Consider the following 22,452-nt stretch of genomic DNA (forward strand, 5'->3'; position numbering starts at 1 on the left):
CTGTGGCAGAGCCAGGAAAACCCTGCTCTTCTGCCACCAGCTCTAGATGTCACCCACTGGATCACAGCATTCTTTGTCCTCATGGGCCCTTTTGCAGTGCAAAGCACTACGTTCGTAGCAGTCATCATGAAGAGGCAAACCCCACAATGTTTATTCATAGCTTATATACATTTCTTTCCTTCAGCACTTGAGCCCAAGCTGCTTTATGTTTTCAGAAGTAAACTTTACCCGATATCTACCTTCAAACAATAAATCCTGCTGCTAAAATTGAATACCTCCCTCTATTCTATAAAAGAGGCAGTAAAATGGCAACAACTCCAAAGAAACTGTTGTACTTTTAGAGGAAGTTTTCCATTTATGGGCTCTGATAGCTTGAGTCAAACACAATACAGGCAGGCAGCAGCAGCAGAATGTGTCTACAGAACTGCTGAAATGCAGGATTGATGTAAGATTCTCTTTACTTATATCTGAGCAACAGCTCCAGTTGAAGGGGATGATGCAGCCCATACTCCAAAACCTCTACTCATGTTTGCTTTGTGGTTCTGTCACCCCAGGTTCTTTTATCCATTTCCAGTGTTGGGATACTATAGATAGCAGTGAAACTGTGCTAAACGTAAAATGGACATGGCAGGGGGTTGGAACTGGATGATCTTAAGGTCCTTTCCAACCCTAACTATTCTATGATTCTATGATACAGGGTTTAAGTCTGCCTATAGGGTTGGAGGCTGGGGTTCAGCCTATCTATCAGGTTTCTGGAACGTGGGACACGAGTCACTGGTATGGTCTGCTCCCATATGAGCTAGCACAGGTCTGGTCTGACTGCTGAACTTATATTATCACAATTAGTTTATACTCTGCAGCTCTGAAGATACAACTTCCACAATAGAATTATGCATGGTTTAGTGTGAGGTGTCCCTGCCCATGGCAGGGGGGTTGGAATTGGATGATCTTAAGGTCCTTTCCAACCCTAACTATTCTATGGTTCTATGATTACAGAATCGTAGAATAGTTAGGTTTGGAAAGGACCTTAAGATCATCAAGTTTCAACCCCCCTGCCACGTCCATTTCACATTTAGCACAGTTTCACTGCTATCTGTGGAGCTATTCCTTGTGCCAGATACCTGTCCCACAGTGCATTACTGCAATGCTCGTGCTTCTTTCAAAGTATCTGTATTACATACAGAGGATTGGGAAATGTGCCCTCCCTGGAATCCTAAACATATTTTTGATACTTCATTAATTCCAGTGCCAACAGCATAAACTAACTCCATGTAAAACCACATGGGTGTCAGACCCGAGCCAGTTCCTAGGCTTTCAAAATGCAACCAAAGAATAAAAGGTAAAAACTTGTGCTTTTTCACTACTGTGTCTTTGTTCACGGTTGCAAAATTCATTAATACTGGTCCACATCGCTCTCTCATTTTGTTATCAAGTCCTTACAGCTCAGTTAGAAAGACGAAGCACTTTACCTGCAAAGCAGATGCAAAACAATCGTATTTGAGGGTTTTCTGTCTAAAAGAGTTCTACATTTAATCTTTAACTTAAGATGGAACTTCCAAGCAACTGCAAGATCTGAAATGAATTTTACAGCTTAAACAGTAACAAAACCCCAAGCACTAGAAAGAAAATACAGTGCATTACAGAAACATATTTTCTAACTTCATTTTGACAAGTATAGCTCCCATTAACTCGTTATTAACTTATTGTGTCCCTGCCCTTGGCAGAGGGGTTGGAACTAGATGATCTTTAAGGTTCCTTCCAACCTAAACCATTTGATGAGTCTATGATTCCATGATTTATGGTACATTATTCACACCAACATTTGCTGCACACATATATTTAGGCTTTCTGGCAAGACACCTAACTTTGCACTTGTTGCTGACAGCATGGAATATGCGTGTGGCTTATAAATTTTAAAGAGTAATAATCCAGGACTGGGATCTATTGTTCTGTCATCATTTGAGAAGGAGAAACAATGCTGAGAGTTCTTCTCTTGTAAACTGGAATGCTGGAAAGCACTGAAAATCCCAAAGTTAATGGGCTTTTTGCTAAGTATTCTTGAATTCTAAAGTTGCAGTTAGGAGGCTTGAAAGACTTCAACTATTTTGTAACAGTACCTACAAATGTTTCAGTGCCAGAAAATGCCATCAACTTGCCTGGTTTATGCATTAGAATTTAAGCTTTAAATATTATGAAGTATGGCTTAAAAGCATAGCCACAGTTGCATGATAATTGGTTTTGCCACCAGAATCTGTTGCCTAGGAAATCACCCCCTTCTGATATCCAGAAAGACTCCAATGTGTAATTACTCTTAAGCAGTCACTGAAAGGTGAATTTAATGTGGTGGGATTAAAAGGTTTAAAATACATTGATGTTTAAGGGACGAAAAACACATTTGTCCTGAAATGAATACTGCTGGGTATTAAAGGTGCCATGGGAAAACCACATGCAGTAAATGCTGTATGAAATTAAATATACCTTAACCTAATGTTAATTGCTTAATTTATTTTATTACCTAGGAAAAACCCAGCACAAGAACTACTTATAAATGCACACTAGCAAAGCAGAATTAATAATGGAATTCAGGGAGGGTCGTGGAACCAGCTCCCCTACAATCCTTCTAAATACAAGTGTAACTAAAACTGACACACAGTACTCCCAAAAAGGTACAGTGGAGAAAATCTGGAGAAACAAATGCTGTAAAATGTAAGAGGAAAGCTTTTTTCTTCCGTGCAGCCCTAAAAACCTGGCCCTTTAACATTCAATAAGCAGAGATAGTGTTTAAATGAACACACACTAAAGAGAAAAAGAAAATTAAACTCTTTATGCCATTACTTATCTCAAAGATGCCTTCTAGGAAGTACAATCTGATGTCCACATCCATTGGCCAGGAAAATCTCCAAAGCACTTCCAGACTCTGTTTTTTAAAGCTTATACTACAGTCAAGACTCTTTCAGTAAAAACCAATTTAAAGATAATGGCTAATAATAACTTACCCCTCATCTTGCTCCCACCAATGAGCATGGTGGGGAGCACATATTTTATTGCTATAGCATGAATCCAGCTTTTTCACGTCTCCTTTGCCTAGCAGGCCTTGGATTTGTATTCATTGTTAGTCTGGTACATGGGTATAGCTCTTCTTGCTTAGAGTATTTAAGAGACACAGGATGCCCCTAGAGCCAGGCTGTTACTCAGTGGTATTCAAACCACTGTTTTCAGAAGAAAAGGCTTACATAGAGACAATGGGATTTGAGCAGTCAAAGCTCCAGGGTTCTTTTGAATCTAGGAACTTTTAGAAATGCACTGCATCATTCAGTCAGGAAGAACCAGCACATTTCTGCAGGATTTTATAGAATCATAGAATTGTTAGGGTTGGAAAGGACCTTAAGATCATCCAGTTCCAACCCCCCCGCTATGGGCAGGGACACCTCCCACTAAACCATGCCACCCAAGGCCTCATCCAACCTGGCCCTGAACACCGCCAAGGATGGAGCATTCACAACCTCCCTGGGCAACCCATTCCAGTGCCTCACCACCCTTACAGTAAAGAATTTCTTCCTTAGATCCAATCTAAACTTCCCCTGTTTAAGTTTGAACCCATTACCCTTTGTCCTGTCACTACAGTCCCCGATGAATAGTCCTGATTTGTATGGTAGATTTCACATCATTCTCAAAACCAGGACTGTCACTGCCAGGAGCGAGCAGAGATCCCTGAAACTCAGCATCAGTGTCCCTTCTCCCACCCCTAATCTAACAAGAACCTGAACAACTCACTTTTATACAAGCCTTCTTAAAAAATAAAAGCAAATAAGGCAATTCCAAATCAACCCCTTGGCAACTGATTTATTGATATACATCCCATTAGCAACATGGCAACTTGAAAGGGAATACATTCGGCAGTTGTGCCAGCCACCCAATGGCTTTACAACCTGAAAATACTAAATTACAAGGTGCTGCTTAACCATGCCAAACAGCCCCCCAGAATGCTTTTGCTGACAGCAAGAGGCTGCTGAGCAGTACCAGGAACTTGTTCTGCTTTCACCTGATAAGGAAACACGCTATACACAGCACATTCATCTCCTTCACTGTATGACACAAAACATTAATCACAACAACTTGCTTCAATCACTATAAAAATACTACTCCAGATGTTTAGCCTATGGAGATGTCAAGCCCATGCACCTGCTGATGTTGCAAAAGCTTCATCACATCCCAGCAATACAATAGCCAAGGATACATTAGTGATGAGCAGGAACACAGGCAGCTCTTTACTCAAAAGGCTTCAACCTAAGGCCCTTAACCAGTAAGAACATTGGCATTTGATTTTATCAGGTACCTGAAGAGCCATGTTGTTAAAATTTATAATGTTATGGACAGCTTTTGCTTACTGTGTTCAAAACACCGCAGTTGAGCTGCAACGGGTACAGAAAAAGGCCTATAATGGTGAACAGAGAAATGGAGAATTATGAGCTGTCAAAAGCTGTGTGCTGTGAAAGCTGAGAGCCAGTAAAAGCAATCTTCAGCAACCCATTTAATTAGCTGTGAGAGAATAATTAAAAGAGAATATTATCATGCAGATAATTACTATAGTCAGGTTAGATGGGAAATTAAATGAGTGAAGGTCTAGAACTGTCCTGACTGGGTAGTGGGAGTGAGAAGTCAGGCTGCTGTACAAAGGCAGATAGCTTCTCTTTTATGAATTTGGATTTAAGTTTTTAAGGAAAAAATCCGTAATGTTATTCAAAAAGAACATTTCAATACATAAAATTTTACTTGCTAAGAAGCACATGCACTGAACTATCAGAAGTTACTCAGGTACCAGTGCTCTGGCCAGAACTGCCCAGGCATTTCATTTCAACAACCTTGGGTGTCGTCCTTTCTGACAGCAGAAAGCCTGAGTGACAATCCCTTTTACAAGCCACCATATCAAAAGGTTAAATCACTATTTTGAATGTGCACTGTTATATTTTGGTGACATTTTAGACACGCAGCATATTTTTGCAATCATTCCATGAGTGCAGGATAGGGCGCACACCTACACTTCATTTAGAATACAGTGAATTGCATTCCCAACTCAAAGCGGATGTACAGAAAATATTGTGTCCCCATGTCATTCCTGATTAGCCTGTTCCTGTAATTTTAAGGTGGTAAGCTCGGGATTTGCACTGGAATGGGGATAGCAGCTCTAGCTCAGCTGCCAGACAGGATGCTAGATAAGAGGTGGTGTCTGCAGCACGGAGGTGGGCCACAGTTTGTGCCAACTCTGTCAAGAGTGCACAAGTTTAAATAGAAGAAAATACAAACAAACCCAGAAAAGGAGTTAACTCTCTGTGACCTGCATTTCCCTTGTTAAAGTCAGCATTGTCTGTGAGAGCTCATCCTGAAAGAGCAAAATAAGTCCTACCCAGGAAAAGAGCACTGATGGAAAAGCAACTCCTGCAGCAAAAGCGTGCACCGACATAAATTGCGGTAAGCTGGAGGTGTCCCACAAATCCTACTTGAGGGTAACAGCAAACACCATCATAACACCCTTTTTCTGTGGTTTGTTTCACGCTTCCTCCTTACTGCTAGTCAGAACGTGATTTCATTTTGACTTTGGTGTTCTGCTAGCACACCTCCTTCTAATAAATCCTTTATTTGGTTTATATGAAGTGCCAATATTTGGGTAATAAGAATGATCTTTTATATCAGATTTTCATGTCGCTGATGTGAAATAAGGTAAGCAGAGAGAAGGATTCTAATATTTGCACGGATGAGAGGAGGTCACAATGTGTTTTCATCTACTCACGCTACTATTCTCACTGACGTCAAAAGACAGTTTGCGTAAGCATGACAAAGGAGCAGCATTTAACCCCTCCATCAAAACCTCTGGGCATGCTAAATTTGATTGGACTAGAAAAGAGAAAGATTACAGGTGTTTTGCCTTTAGACAACGTTGATTGCAGCATTGAGAGCAACAGGTTTCCTTTGGGAAGACATCTAGGTCAGAAGGCTTTCAGGGAGACAGGCGGGAGTGCATCCTGTTAACCTCTATGACTTTTGGGAGAGATACCTTTGTGTTTCCTCTGGATGCAAAAATCTCTGGACCAAATCAGTTTTTTCATATTAGATGTTTTTCAGGATAGTCCTATGCCCCTAAAACTTCTAAGGTATGAGCACACTAAAAGCTGGGGTAATCATTAGGATACGTGGATTGGAATAAACCAGGATGCAGACACAAATTCAAAGCTATTTTAAGACTTGTGGTGGCAGCAAGAGTCTGCAGAGATCTGAGCACGAGAGCTCTTGCTGGCTCTGGCGAAATGCCCGGTTAAGCCCTGACAACTCTTGAGATTTCAAAAGGGATTTTTCTGTTATTATAGCACCAAATACACTCGGCTGCTCTCACATCTTGCTTTGTACCACTTCATCAGAAAGTGGAGGGCTGCGCTTATTCCTGTTATTAAATGACAGAATTATCTTCTTCTTAGGTTCACTGTCACTGATTTTCAATTTACATTTGATGCTGGAGAGGGCTCTTCATTAGGGACTGTTGCGATAGGACAAGGGGTGATGGGTTCAAACTTAAACAGGGGAAGTTCAGGTTAGAGATAAGGAAGAAGTTCTTTACTGTGAGGGTGGTGAGGCACTGGTACAGGCTGCCCAAAGAAGTGGTAAATGCTCCATCCCTGGCAGTGTTCAAGGCCAGGCTGGACAGAGCTTGGGCAACATGGTCTAGTGTGAGATGCCCCTGCCCATGTCAGGGGTTTGGAACTGGATGATCTTAAGGTTCTCTCCAACACAAACCATTCTATGATTCTACGATTTCAGATGCAGGTAAATAGTCATTGTCATAGTAAGGTTTCTGTTGAAGTCTGTACACCACAGCAACTACTCTAAGCTATCAATTACATTTACCAAAATGCAAATACTGAAACCAGCCCCATCCTTCCTAAACTGATCCCAACCAAATACAATTAAAAATGCACAACACGATGTCTCGAAGGCTCGTACAATCCAAAAGCAGATAGCTGGAAATGCAATTTGATTCTGAACCAAATTGTGCTTTAGCATGTGCTGCAGGATAATTGAGTCATTGTTTCAAATCAGAAACCGAGTACAGGGAGAATATAAAAACCACTGACCTTTCTTTGCCAGATTACTGTTGGGTTCATACTTCTCAATCAGCTGTTGAACTTGTTCTTGTTTTAACGGTGGATAGAGGATTTCATTTAATCGTGGATCACGTTGCTTCAGATTGATGAATTCCATCATTTGATCAACAGTAAGGTACGGTTTGCTCTTGGCACCACTAGAGAAAAATTAAAGCAACAGCAAAACCATTTAAATACATTTCCTTGAAATGTTGTTCAATGTGACTTCCCAGGGAAACAGCCAAGATACAACTACTCTTACAACAAAAACACTGTCCCGCTGTGCCTCTGGACTAATTTACTTTGCCAGCATGTAACAACAAACATCCTTCAACAAACATCCAGGAGTAAGACTTTGAAAAGCATTCAGCATTACCGACATCAATGGGAAGAGTCAGAGCAATGCTAAAAGCTTTTCATTCCTCTGAAGTCCTGGAACTAAGCGATTTAAAAGAGTAAAAGAGAAAACGACGTGGAATCCAATCCTCAGCTTGCCACAAACACTCTGGTGGCATTCCCAGCCCAACTATTTGGTTTTGCTGCTGAATAACGACAGCCCCGATTTCAGTATTCTAGTATTTGCTTGGAGTTTTTCCCTCTTTTTATCAACCTGTTAAAAAATGCCAGGCAGTCTGCAAAGCAAGCACAAAAGATGCCTATTTAGAGAGTTAGTAAAAAGAGCAGTGTTTGGGTATAATTGGTACCCAGATGGAGATCCAGGAAGCCTCCAAGCCAGGTGACGTGCTTAGGGCTGTCTACAGCACTTGAGACTGGCCTATTTCTTCTCCGTTGTGAGACAGCAATGAGAAGTCTACCTCCAGGTTCAGTGGGAGCAAACTAGGCCAAGGTTGTGTCCCTATGAAACCTCAACCTTAGAGAAAATGAGTGCAAAAGGAGTACACGAGCACACTCGTGTTGCACAGGTTAAGTTCACCAATTGCTTTGGTGGTCTTGGGATGCATTTTGGAAATTACTTTGCCTTTATATTGCTTTATATTTCCATTCTGATTCCATTGATCAGGCTCTGTAAATGGAAAGTACGATGACTTGCTGCAAGGGGCAGAAAGATCACGAGTTACACAGCTTGTAACTGAATGTTTGAAATCAGTTGTAGCTGGCTGCCAACTTAATGTCACGGTGTGAATTCATGATGCATAAATCCTAAAAGTTACTACAATTTTTGCAACTCCTAATTGAGTTTTTGAGGGTGATTATACATCTCCTCATGCCTATTACATGTTGTTATTGCCTATTACTCTTTTACTGTCATGGAAGCCTACACAGTCCTAATCCATATAGAAAAACAAGACCCTGCAGTTCTGCTCCTCTGGGAACAAACTACTTTAAAACTCCAGCCATTAGGAATGGAAGCAAAAGCTTGGGAGCAAAAGAACCCTTGATCCAAGGTTAAATAACAGCCTTGCTTGACACTGAAATCTGTTCTTGGCAATCGCTGTATGCTGCTGTAGTCTTAATAACCCACTTTGCCATCCCCAGCCCAGAAAATCAGTGAAGGGGTAAATAAATAATGAGTGTCTTTTCTTACAACTCTGAAAAGATGTGGTCGATCTCAGGCCGAGGGCAGAGGTTGTTCAAGAACACCCTGTACACGTCTGGTGTGAAGTCGTCTTGAGGGATTGAATCATTCTGTGAAATAGGGAAAATATTAGTGAAAGAAGGATACAAACATCTCTTGCTCTTTGTAAACAGATCACTCGGTGCTGTGCTGCTTCTCATTTCCTTCCTGCAACCTAGATGAGCCCAGATTTTGCAGAATAATAAATTCCCCAGGATAACAGAGCAGCTTAAAGAGTAGTCTTTACAAAACATACAAATACAACTATCCTCTTAGTTTCCATAAGGCAAAGTTATCTCTTTCTCTGAGCACCTGTGAAGAAGAAAGAAAGGACATCTCCACATCTAACCCCCTTATCTACAGCATAAACAGGTATTTCAGTCTGGATGAAGGCTCTGAGCTCCCTCCCAGCAGGGTGGCTTCACCAGCAAAGCCTGTGTACTTCAGAGAGCAAAATCACTATGAAGCTGTGGCTGCTCCATCCCTGGCAGTGTTCAAGGCCAGGCTGGACAGGGCTTGGAGCAACCTGGTCTAGTGGGAGGCGTCCCGGCCCATGGCAGAGAGGTTGGAACTGGATGAGCTTCAAGGTTTCTTCCAACCCAAACCATTCGAGGGTTCTATGAAAGCAAAATGGCATAGAAGCCTGTATTGTGTTCAGAAAAATCTTATAAAGGAACAAGAATAAGGAAACCACAAACCCATGAAATGCAAATACTGAAAATCTAGTTTTTGAGTTCCCTTCACACAAGCTACCTTTAGCAAAAGCTATGACATGTAGTCTCTAGCAGCATTATGGGCTCATGTGGCACCTCTTTACAGCTCCAAAATAATGCCCACATCTGATGACCTGGAGGAGGAAGACTGTAACTTGGACACAAAGCCATATGCTTTCAAACACCGCTGAACCTGGTCACCTCAGAAGCAAACTGCTGATAGGGGAAATTGTTGCTTTTACTTATTCTGCCTATTTAATGCTGTTGCCAAGGGAACCAGAACCATCAAGTCAAGCCTGTGTTAGATGGAAAGAAACTTTTCTACATTTTTCCTGCTTGAGGTTAAAATAAACAACGAACAAATGCCACAGGGATCACTTGATCTCTTTGTTCATCTATGAAACCTTCAGAGGCCCAAGAAGATTTTGTACAGTGACCATTGCTTTGCAAGCACAGACCAAACCCGACTCCAGTCATGCTCATACTGATCTGGGCTATTTGCTGTCCACCTGGGTACATCTCCAGGCTCCAACCATCTAAAGTCACCAACCATTAGCCCTTTGTGCCTTCCTCTTATTTGGCAGATGATGCAAGTGGCTGCAGGGTGAGCTGGTTCTAAGCTTACCCAGCCAAAACAACCCTGTGCGCTTTATTGTGGGATCAGGTAACTTGCTAAATCCAACAAACAACCGCTAAATCCAGTGCAAGAGCAATGGAGAAATCTGAAACTCAGAGCTGGAGGATGGAAATAGCTCCTTTCATTGAGAGCTAGCAGTGACACTGAACTGTGTGTGAAACTGCACCCACTACACTGCCATTAATTCGATAACTGTGTTGCTTTTGGTTCAGAGTAGCACTGCTGGTACTTGTGTTTTCCTAAAGGCCTTTGTGAAGCCTAAAGAATTCATACAGCTTGTGAGTATTCTTGTTAAAGCTGGCACCCCACTCTGTTGCCTCTACCTATAATCCGTATTCAGCAGGGTACTGCTCAGCCAGCGCTTCTCCTAAGGACATTTTAAACATTGATCGTGTCATTAGCATAGAATTACTCCTTTGCAGGGATTTGAAGGTGCTGAACAAAACAAAATACGGGTCTTTCCCAATAACCTGAGATCCAGGCTTTTATTTGTTACTCAGCACTAAGAAAATACAGCTCAGTTTCCAAACACCTATCACCAAACACCTACCCACAAAGAGGATCACCAACACAAGTCCTGAAGCCTAACTACAGAACCTTTTAATTATTAATTATTTTCATGGGTTCAAAGTAGACAATCTTTAAGGTTCCTTCTAACCCAATCCACTCTAGGATTCTACGACTTCCCACCAGTAATGTTATCAGTGGACTACAAAACGGAGAGGAGAATGGGAGATGAAAGCCTGCCAAAAGGGATTAAAATACACTGCCCCATTCCTCAGCCTGGTCTGAGCCATCCACATTTCAGTGGAGCCACCTACAAACCTTATGTGCTCATCTCTTTTCTGAGATCAATGAACAAATCATAAACCTTCAGTACTACGCCAGAGCAAACCTCATTTCCAGCTTTGCTGAATACTGCCATTTGATTTTATTCTGTGGTTGAGACTACTAATTTCAAGCACTGCTGATTTATGATTTGCCTGGTAACCTGCCTGCTTTTGTAACATCTGTATCCAGTCTCTTACATATATTTGGCAGCAAAACAGCTAATTCAGAGTATCTGCAGACACAGGACTTGATAGCTGGTTGTTTTATTTATGTTAACAGTCAAACTCACTGGTGCTTCATTGTGAACCTCTACATTAACTGGAAGGCAGAAAACAGTCTTCACATCCAAATGTGCAGCTAAAATAAAGCTCTTCAAATTCTGTTTAAGGCACCTTTGACTAAAACCCAAACAAACAAAAAGCACCTCCCCTTCCCCCAGAGTAGCCGAGATTTATAGAAAATCTCAGGGGAATCAGATGCCAAACTCCAGAACTCATTGGCAGACTTTAAAACTTCATTTAAACATTTATTTAAACATTCCTCTGCTTTCAGATCTACTGGATGACAAAAGCTGCTGAAAACCAGATCCAACAGGGATTGGACTCTACTCTTGCCAGGTCGAACCCAGAAATACATAAGTAAATAAGTCCATGCTTTGAAAACGTGCTTGATGTCCATGGGTCATCATCCCACTGCAGTCTTGCTCAGCTGAATCAGGGCTGGAGCACTCAGTGCTGCAGTGAATCCATCCTTTAAGGGCCCTAAATATGAAATAAAGAATTCATTTTTGGCATTTCTGGGGAGCCTCTCTGGTGCTCCTCTTCTACAGCAGGAGGAAGTCAATGAGACCTTTTCTTTCTCTCACACTAACCTACATGTTGTCCTATGAGGTTTCTTGATGAGCATACACACTAAAGTGCAGGATAGTGGATGCTGAAGTTTGTACTGTCACAAAAAAGCCCTTGCAGTGACAATATACCCTGGCAGCACAGCTCAGGCTGCCCTGTCCTCATATCACTACATAAAATAAATGAGGGACTGTCCCAACCTTGAAGCTGTGAGTCAGGAAGAGAGTGATAAATGCTACCTTGGGATCTGCTTAAGACCACAAATTCCATTTTGTGTTTTAGGGTCATTCCCAGGTTCCTTGAGGTGCAGCAAAACACCACGTGAAATTCATGGCCCACAAGTGCTGTGTCTTCCTAAAGCAATGAGAGGTATGGAAACGCGGGGAGAAAATCCTTAGAGGGATCTTCATAGAATCATAGAATAGTTTGGATTGGAAAGGACCTTAAAATCATCCAGTTCCAACCCCCTTGCAATGGGCAGGGACACCTCACACTAAACCATGCCACCAAAGGCTCTGTCCAACCTGGCCTTGAACACTGCCAGGGATGGAGCATTCACAACCTCCCTGGGCAACCCATTCCAGTGCCTCACCACCCTTACAGTAAAGAACTTCCTCCTTATATCCAATCTAAACTCATGAGGCATGAATATGAGAAACCAAGAAGCTTAAGCTGTTAATGTCCATGAGACTTTCATGAAGTCTTGGAATAACTTGGTAATTCTGCTGAGGGAGATCCCCTGATATAGATTCATATCTTGCACAGTGTTGGAATCCAGTGCTCTCCCAAGGCTTTACAGGAACACCCTTTGTCCTGCAGTACAACGATGCAGAAAAGCTGGAAGTCGAAGCTAAGAATTTTACTTGTTCAAATAAACAGCAACACAAAGGAAAAGAGCTGTAGCTGAAGTACTGATTTTCTTCTGTTCTGTAACCTCTGTGAGATTCAGAGTTTAATGCTTCTTAAGCACTTGGCTTCTAAAACAGTTTTGTTCAAAGCTGCTCAAAACAGCTTTTTCTTTGCTGCATGAAGTGTGTTTCTTTTCTGTCCCAAGCACAGAAAGGATCTGCTTTATACTATGAATAATTTCCAAGACGGTATCCCAGCAACAAGTATCCAGCAGTATGTATGTAAAATTGGCTCTACTTAAATAAATAGCAGAAAAAGGTGCAGTTTCTTTCAAGGACTCCAGTGATGTTTAGATTATTCTTTTTCCCAGAGATGGGTGGTAAACAGAAGTGATAAATCAATTGATTTCAAAGCAGCACTTCAGGGATGTTTTGCACATCATCTTGTTTGCTAACAATGAAAATTCATATTTAAAATTATTCTTTCCAAGTTTCTAACCTCAAGACCTTGCTTTAGATAAGGTTATTATAACATTTTATACCTACTTTACAGATACTCCTTGGAATTTTATGGAATTAAGCTCCCAAACCTATGAAGGAAGGTCTCACTGGTAAGTGGTAGCTGAGGTTTGGCTTGTGAAGATTTCTTTTCATTGCTCTTCTGCAGCTGTACAAATTGGCTCTGTTAAACCATTGGTGAAGCAAACACTGAGCACACATCACGGAACGGTTTTCTACAAGAGCAAGGGATCAGGAGATGCAGGCTCTCCTCTGCCACAGACCAGGTCTGCCCCACTTCTTGGCCCTCCAAACAAAGGAATAATCCCGTAAGAAGCTTCTTGGAGGAGAATCTCTACCTGGGAGGAAAGCTTAAGCACATATTCACTCCAGTGTTAACCACAATCACATGCTCGAGCTTGTTCCTCTTGAAAAAAGCCTTCCTAAGGGTGATGTAGCATCCTGCCAATGCTCGGGGTTGAGGAGATACCCCGGAATAGCAGCATACAATGGTTCCACCCTCACAGCAGGAACAGCTTTGATGATAGAGCATTTCAACATTTACACCATGCACCTTTTAGCTAAGCGCTGGTGAGTTTAAACTGTCACTTAACTCAAGCTATAGCTTTTTTTGTGAGAAGGAAACAGATTACCCCGTTAGCTACACCTCGAGCTAACACTGAAATCATGCCTTGAAAATGTGCAACTGTCTTGGGTTCTTAAATATTCCCACAGGACTCTCCAGGAGAGGCCACACAATCCCCTGCCCTTGCATTTGATATAGTCCCACTTCTTCCAGGCACTTCTGGTCCTCACACAGCTTCAAATCAAAGGTACTCACATTTGCAGATGGGTTATCATGAACTTCCGTGTGGGGAAGAAAAGCAGCTACCAAGACCAGCACAGCACAACTGGCCTCAGACAAACTGTCTTCAACTCAATAGAGAGTAAACGTCACTGAATATAAGCAACAGGTTGTAAGGTCCAGGAATAAATTCAGATGCTTACCCTGGAAGATGGAAGATTACAAGCTTCTAATGCAGTCTCTACCCGTTTTCTGTCAGCGGAAAACAAGCGGTATATGCTGCAAAATGAAGGCAAAACAGAGGGAATTAGCTTTAAGACATGCCTTGATGGCCCATGGGGCTCAGTAACTGAATATTACTTCCCAGTCTATCAGGTCTTTAGCTATTTATTTCCATTTGCTGGCTGCTCAGTAACACAAGTGAGTTTAATGGTGCCCACAATGAGTTTAACTCTACTCAACACAAGCTGCTATTAGAGCAGATAGTTATTTGAGAAAGTCACCACTGATTTCTTCATATTCCCCAGCAATATGCAGTTTGAACACATTTATCCTCACAGCATGTGTCTAAGGTAAAGAAATTATGGGGGTTTTTTATTATACACAAGTGGAATGAAGAAAGGCAGAGAAGCTAAAAGTCTTGCTCCAGATCACAAAGGCAATCTAGCCCAAAGGGTATTTGAACAGACACATCCTGATAGTCACAAGATACTCTCCTGCAGCATCTGTCATAAACAGATGATACAATTATTATTCTGGATACAAGGGTTATATATTCATCCCAAACAAATATTCACACTCAGACTACATAGTAAGGAAGGGGAACTTACTTCTTCAGAGGAATGCGCCCTTCTGGAGTTACCTGCAGCTTTAGTTTTGTGTAACTGTGGAGAGAAAAGCATCCTGGTTTATTTGACAGCATTTTCAAGTACTTCTCCACCACCTTTATAGCTCAGTGCTAGTGCTCTGACCATGTGGCAAGCCTGACTCAGTTTTTTTGCCAATACGAAAAGCTGTTGGGATATCATAAATACCTTTTCCTTCAACACTAAAGCATGTGTAGTATCAAATACTGTCTGTCTGTCTTGCAACAAAACATGGCAAATACAATTAATGCACAAATTTATCCTCCTCCCAAGCTCCTTCTCCCCCAGGCTGCCTACCAGTCTATCAAACTAGACTGTGGCACACAGGTTATACAAGTTGACGGGAAATGTGGCTGTACTCCTCTTCCAGAGGCTGAAATTGTCCCTTGCTGTTGCACACCAACATCTCTGCCTCCCTAAGCCTTCCTCAAAACACAACTGAGAAGGTTTCTCCATTTAACCCTAAGTTTTATGACTCCTCAGCTGGAAGGAAGCCAAATTGCTGGCAACTGAAATATCTCTGCACTAGCAAGAGCATCAGTAAATTTAGCAGCCCTGGGCAAGTCCAAGACATTTCCAGTATGAAGCAGCATAAAAATTACATGCTGAAACCATCTACAGGCAGGCAATTACTCAGCTTTTGAACTGAGTATTTAGAAATCTCAGTATCTCAGGACCTGTGACTTCTCTCACTTCCTCATTAAGGCAGGATGAGGATGTCTTTATCCAAACCTTTCAAAATACTGATTCAAAGCCTACTGAAACAGGAGTCATTCAGCAGCTTTAATGAGAAGCAGTTGGGGCTACAGCTGTGATGTGATATTCCCCCCAGTATGCGAGGACTACTGGTTACCAGCACAATGTCTACCAGCAGTAGCCTGGAAAGAGGAAGCACTCCAAGTCATGCTATCTTCCCCTTGAATATAACTAAAACATTTCCCCTTGAAGTGAGTTTTGCAGAAATATAATCTGGTTAAAAAATGTGTCTACTTAAGTATTTAAGAGGATTTTAAAAGCTTTTTCATTTTACCCACTGGCCAACCAAAAGCAGAAGGAACTGCATGGTTCTAATAAACTTTCCTTTTCTTCCCAACCAAAAATGCCATTAGCAACTGCTTCAAAAACACCGTACGTGCTAAGCTCCCTGACTAGAAGAGGAACATTGTCACAGATCCTGGTCTCCTCAAATGCATCTTCTGGAAACTGAAATCTCTTGTGCTGCTGTGCGCCCAGACAAAACCATTATCACCCCTGCCCCATCTCCCAGCACTGATCTAGAGTAAAAAGGAAAAATCACAGCGGTTAGTAAAAAAGGTTTGATTTATTGTCCCTTCTAGTTTTTTTAAGCTTTTGAGCACATTCTGGTCACATTTAGTGTTTTCCTCTACAGCCAAGAAAGCCAGAAATACAGGAAAATTATGGGAGGGGTTGGAAGGAGGAAGAATTTTGATCTTCAGTTAAAGCAAAGTCAAAATGTGTCTGAAAAACAGTCAACCCCCACCAGTACTTGCTACCATTTTTCCTCCCAAATTCTTTGCTACACAAGGGACACTATTTTTCCCCCTGCAACTTTATCTGCCCATCTAAGAAAACCAACCAGGTTATCCCTGTTAAAAAGCTTGCTAGGAGATAATCCCATCGGTAACAGACAAATGGACTCATTTCAGCAGTGCAGTGCTGACTGAAAAAGTGATACATGCTGATCCCAGTCACCCTTTGCTCATTACTGCACCAGTCAGTATTGCAGTACTAATGTACTCTAGCATCCATTTTTGCACCCCAACACAACCCTACACTGCATGGCTACAAAAGAGGAATGAGCCCATTACAACAAAAACAGCAGCCCTTCCTCCAAATTAACCCTATTTTTCTCATCTGACCAAACCACAGGAAAGCTGCTCATGCTGTTTACTACTGCACTTTCAACACTGTTTGTAACACCACAAAGAAAAAAGCCTTCATTCTGCTCTGATGTAATTTGCTTTTCCATTTCAACAAAAGGGTTCTGATACGACTGTACTCAACCCTTTGCTTAGTACAATAATTATAGTGGGGAAATACTTTTAATCTTCTAAATCAAAGATTTCTTAAGTGACTCTGATTTGGCACCTGTGCAGTGGACCCTGGAAACCCTACAGTTCCCAAGTGATTCATTAATTAGTGGAAGAAGGAAAAAATAACACAGGAATGCCACACTCACTTCCTACTGAATCTATGCGATATGTCCAGTGACTACATCTTTAATTAATATTACTTGAACAAGCACCAAAAAATGGCTCCAAATAAAACTGGATCTACTACACTGTGTGATAACATGTTCCTCCTTTGAATCTGGTATGAAAATGCCATTAGGTACAGACAAAATCCTGCCCGTTACAGATCTGTCAGCAAAGTCTGATGGCTAGCCAGGTATTTGAGTAGTAAGGGACATGGAAATAGTAGTAACAGGAAGTTGTCTCTGCTCTTCCTCTTGACACTTGGTTAACACAGTGCTTTCTCCACTGTCAACATGGGGACAACAGGAAATGTTAAATGTTCCCATCCATCTGGGAGTTGGTTTGCCTAATACATCATTGCTGTCCCAGCACACCGTATCAGATTCAAAGCTGTAGTTCCTGCAATGTCCAACCTTCAGTTTCTACAAGAAATTCTGTTGACTTCAGCTGTACCTCAAACACTGAGAAGTAAACACACACCCTCACCTCCTTCCCCCCAAAAGGCAAGCAAGTACCCCAGCTCATCGCCATCACTATCTTCTAGGCTTTGCCATACTGTTCTCAGTGCTGTCACTTATGTAAAACACCCTCAGCATGTGCTTATCATACACTTGAGAATTGCTAATCTCAGGTTTAGTTCTCTTTCCTTTCAGAGGTGTGTTTTTATACCCTAAACATTCTCATAAACAGCTTTTCTACTTGGAATCTGTGCCCTGGGCAAAGGAATCCAGATGAATGGATTCAGAGTTTCTCTCCAAATCATGTGAAACACAGAGAAGAAAATGGACTTGTATTTCTCATTTTTTGATCAATAACAGAACAAAACGGAAAACAAACCTGAAGCAAATCAGTCCAGACTATTCTTTCATTTTAAATGGAGAGCTTCAGAGTACAAGTTATTCCTTTGGTATAGAAGGGGAACATGGCATTTACTCCTGTTTTCTTTTGCTATGACTTAGGAGTTTGCAAGAAGAACCCAAACAGGGGTTTTGTTTAAGTGATGTTTCAGTAACAGGCTTCTTAAAACCCTAAGAAAGGACAAGCTTGTGTTTACCAAAGTGACAACCCATCAAAGCAGAAACAATAGATGACAATGTGACTAAGAAGCAAAGAGGAAAATGACGCAAAGAGCAACACCCACAGCATTCAATCCGTTGCAACTTACGCTTTTTCCAGAAACGCATCCCTTGACATGTTCTGTGCCAACAGGTTTGTTGCCAAGCTGAACACTTCATCAGACCATTCCTACAAAGAGAAAACTTGATTAAATAAGGCTTAGTTTCTATGTTTACTTACACAATGCAAAATAGCTCTGAACACAATACTGTTAGTAAAAAGTGCCTAATTAAAGCCTGAACTTGATCTTCCAATCACAGCTTCCTTCCTCATCTGTGAGCCCTGATTTGCTCGTGCTGCAAGGAAATGAAGACTGATACTAATGTAGTTTTAAAGGCATCTTATTCCACTGAACTGAAAAAGAAATAAATCATATGGATAAACACCTGATGCAAACCACATTCAAGTTCCTGAAGGATGTGAAATAAATGCCCCAGAAAAATACATTTTCTTGTGTGTTGGATGCTGCTCTGGTTGACAGGCTGAGGGTTAAAAAAAGAGCCTCTTTACCACCATTCTTATAAAATGAAACTGAAATGGGCTTAAATCCCTCTGAAGACAAACAGAACTGACAGGGTGGGATACAGACAATACCATAGCAGGTCTCTTGTGTCAGTGTCCCCTCCTGTAAGAGTGTGTTGTAAGAGCCTCCACACCACACTCTACAGGTCATGAAGTGATTCAGACAACAAATGTCACACCTTATATTTATGGTGGATACCAAATTAAGAACTTTAAGTACTGACTTTACCTTAGCTCTTACAGCCAACGTAAGTAACATGCTTAAACACCCCCCACAACACAGCAGAAATATATAGGAATAAATATAAATTACTCTGATATGCAAGGAACAAGATGCAACTTCAAATAGAAATGTTCTTTTCCTCCCTACTGCACACCCTTACATGTGGTCCTATCCCTCTCTAAATTGTTTTCCCTCTTGCTACACTGACATAGGGGAGAAACGTCCTGCAGCTGCTGATGGAGGCTTCCCTTACTTCTCCTCTCTTATTTTTTCCCACTTCTATGCACATTGCTAAAGTCCTTCCCTTAAGCCTCAGAGCTTCCTGGGTTTCCAGAAAGGCTGATCCAAGTTTAGACTCTCACTGCTTGTTCTCTCGCTCTCCTCCCTTGCAGGTCTCTCCTGCAGCTTTTCATTCACAACTTCAGCGCACTTTTCCTTGCTGGCTTTGTGCTTATTTACAGGCTTTAACTGCAATCCTTTCAGATCACAACTGCAGTTTAGCACTGGCTTTCTTTCACTCCTTTAAGAGAAAGGCATGAAAATAAACAATGCCTTTGCAAAGAATGTGACGTTTATTTTTTATAACCTGATGAAGTTTTCTAAGTGTCATTTGAAAAACCAAAATTGAGTTTCCTTCATTCCAATTCAGATCCAAAATCCCCGTTGCCACACAGCCTCTCTTTGGAAGTAATTCACTCTCCCTAGCTCTTCTTTTTGAGATATAAAAACTGGATGATTTCATTCTAACATGAACTGATAACGATGGGAAGCATCACTGACTTCAAATGAAACACAGGTTGCTACATCACTTCGGAGCTTATGAGCTTGTTTTCCCTAAAAAGCCCCAGGATTCTACCTGAGTAGGTGACTGATTTGAGAGAGTTTCACAAGTTATAATGTTTTCTATTTTTTAACATGCTAAGGTTTTCTCCTTAAGGTTACCAGATCTTGATCCTGAAACTGGTGTCACACAGCCACTCCCAACAAGGAGGAGATAAGCCCACCTATGCACCTACTGTTACATGGGTCTCTGATACCCTTCAGCTATCAGATCCTCAAGTCCACACCATTTACAACCTCACCCCCGAGCAGCTGTGACAACACACCTCCTCATGACTGCTATTTCTGGCAGAGAAACCTTCCTCTCTCAGCCACAGCCTCATTGTTCTGGAGGCAAACCACTGTGCTGAGCCGGCCCTCCCCTCCACCTCTCGTGACCACTTCCATTTTGCTGCTTAAATTGTTTTCCCTTCTCGGGTCTAATCTGAAAAGCCAGGGGTGTGAGAAAGGAGTCGGGTTCATTAGCAACACAACTGCTTCGCTGTGACTCTTGGAACAGAAAGTGTATTAAGGGCAGCATCTGTTTTTCTTCTTGGCAAGTCATTTTTCCAGGCTCGGAATAGGCTCATCTTGTAAACACTGCTTTGTTTAGGCACTAATAATAGCAGTTAAAACCTCTCCCTGTGACACTAATGGCTGCAGAGATTATTGGCAATATAAATGATGATTGAGAAATTGAAAATATGTTGGCTTTTAACTGATCTTGATAGACTTTGGTTTGATCTTACTGGTTTTGCTGGGCTTAAACTGAAGTATTTTGTAGAACACGGAACTGGGGCACTTCAGGAGTATCCCACACCCTGGCTCTTCCTTCTCTTTGTCCAAGTGCTTGTTGACAGGAATGCAAGAGGAACTCAATTATTATGTGCCTGTCACAAGCATTATTTGTATAAACAGTCTTGCCATGTTCCTTTGCTAGCTTTTCCTGGCTCTTTAAAGTGATCAAACGCTCTTGCCAAATATTCTAAGGGCTACCTACAGGCTGAGCCATTTCTGACAATGCAGATGCCAAGTCAACAATACTTGCTCATTGCCTCTCCCATTTTAGGGTCTTAATTCCAGCCACCACAGAGCCACAGCCAAAACCCAAGGTCAGAAAATAAGCCAAGGATCATATCATCTTTCCAGTCAGTGGTCTGAACCCACAGCAGGAGGGGGAACAACAGCCCTGAGCACAGACCCGAAGAAATAAAGGAGATGCGCTGGACTGACTTTGATGGGCTTGCACCAAGCTGTGAGCCAAGATGCGTCTTGCTGCTTCAGCTACCAAATGGCTCTGTTTCCTTGGGTTTGCTGCATGATACAGAGCAAAGCTCATACTCTAACCCCAAGCACAATGTACCCTGCAGCCATCTTTACCAGCAGCAGCAATTCCAGAAGGCAGCTCTCGGTGAGAGTGCTCCGCAGGGTAGAAACGGTTACGTGCAGAAAGAAAACAGCGTACTGTGGAAAGGTTCTAACAGCCTTCGAATCACTATAGTGATTCAGAGGCTGCAGACTCCTGTACAGGAGCAGCACAATAGGAAAATATAAATCTGGGTATTTTGAAATATGCCTGTACTAGTGCCAACAAACTGCAGACTGGAAGGCTCTGATCCGGTTTGGTAGCGGAAGAACCCAGCCTTCCGCCATTCAACTCCAACCAAGTCCCATCCATCATGATAAGAACTCTCTGAACTCAATCTCCTCTTGGCTACGTCCTGTTACTCTAATTCATATTTACATCATTCCTGTGAACTTTACTAACAGATTATTTAACTGTTCTGTGCTTTGGCAGGTAGCGTATAAGCAGCAGTTCATTCGGAAATCTGTTGCTCAGTGAAGTAATTCCCCTATCACATGCATCAGGATATCTATGATAAGACATAACAGAAGAAATGAGACCTTTTTCATGAGAAAAGACAGCACACATTCTTGAAAACACTTCCTTCAAATCAGAAGTGACTACGTGTGAAGGCAGGGTTTCTTGCACATTTGTTTTTGGTGGGAGGTTAACAAAGCAAGCTGCTCAAATTCCACACTTTCGGTATCCTTATGAACTTCAGTTAAAAATGCACCAAATAGATGTGAATTTATACAGTTTGCTTTATCATTTTATTACACTGATCAAGCTCTTACATATGCCAGGGAAGTCGGACAAATAAAGAGGTATGCTGGAAAGCAAAGTATAGCCCAAGTTTTGAATCACCTTTGATGATATAATTTAATTTATGGAGGAATTCATCAGTTCTTACTGATGGATCTTATCCAAAGCTCATCAAACCAAGAAGAAACAGATTTCCTTGGCCTCTAGATAAGGGCCAGTGTGGCCAGGACGGACTAGGGTGATGAGAGCACAGTTGGCATGACAGGCACAAAACAGAGTGAGAGAAAAGAGACAGGAAAGATGAGACATTCGCTTTTGTAGTTCATGGATTTGGGAAGAGAATTAAATCCTGTAGAGCAAACAGATGTTCACAGGTTGGATGACTTCATGTTGACAACAAAGGCAGAAAAAGAGCATCTGCTCAGAATAGGGTTTGACAATAAACTTCTTCCTTTATCCTGGTTGCTGCAGCCCTATGTGTATGGACAGTCACAAATCCTGTCCCATGACAGGCACAGGCACACCTGTCTGAAAATAAGCAAGCACTGTATCAGTGCTACTTCTCTCCATCATCAAGAACTGTTCAGCAATCTGCCTTTTAGACCATTACCTAACGAATTTCAAGCTGCATTCTTTGAGCAAACCAGCTGCACAGTGCACTTCAGCTCATCACTAGTGCACTTTAGTTACTTTC

General features: G+C 41.7%; 1 protein-coding gene across 1 annotated transcript in view; it reads right to left on the minus strand.

Moving 5' to 3' along the window:
- Positions 1-22,452, minus strand: part of PLCB1 (phospholipase C beta 1) — a gene marked incomplete at its 5' end in the record, with an annotated part of 398,924 nt that overhangs the window by 132,784 nt on the left and 243,688 nt on the right. Inside the window, 5 exons of the mRNA XM_080615239.1 lie at positions 7,125-7,291; positions 8,680-8,780; positions 14,093-14,168; positions 14,720-14,773; positions 18,137-18,216. Of these exons, the coding sequence (XP_080471365.1) occupies positions 7,125-7,291; positions 8,680-8,780; positions 14,093-14,168; positions 14,720-14,773; positions 18,137-18,216 (478 nt within the window). The remainder of the gene's footprint in view (positions 1-7,124; positions 7,292-8,679; positions 8,781-14,092; positions 14,169-14,719; positions 14,774-18,136; positions 18,217-22,452) is intronic.

The sequence above is a fragment of the Psittacula echo genome, assembly GCF_963264785.1.
Source record: "Psittacula echo genome assembly, chromosome: 4".
Classification (NCBI taxonomy): Eukaryota; Metazoa; Chordata; class Aves; order Psittaciformes; family Psittacidae; genus Psittacula; species Psittacula echo.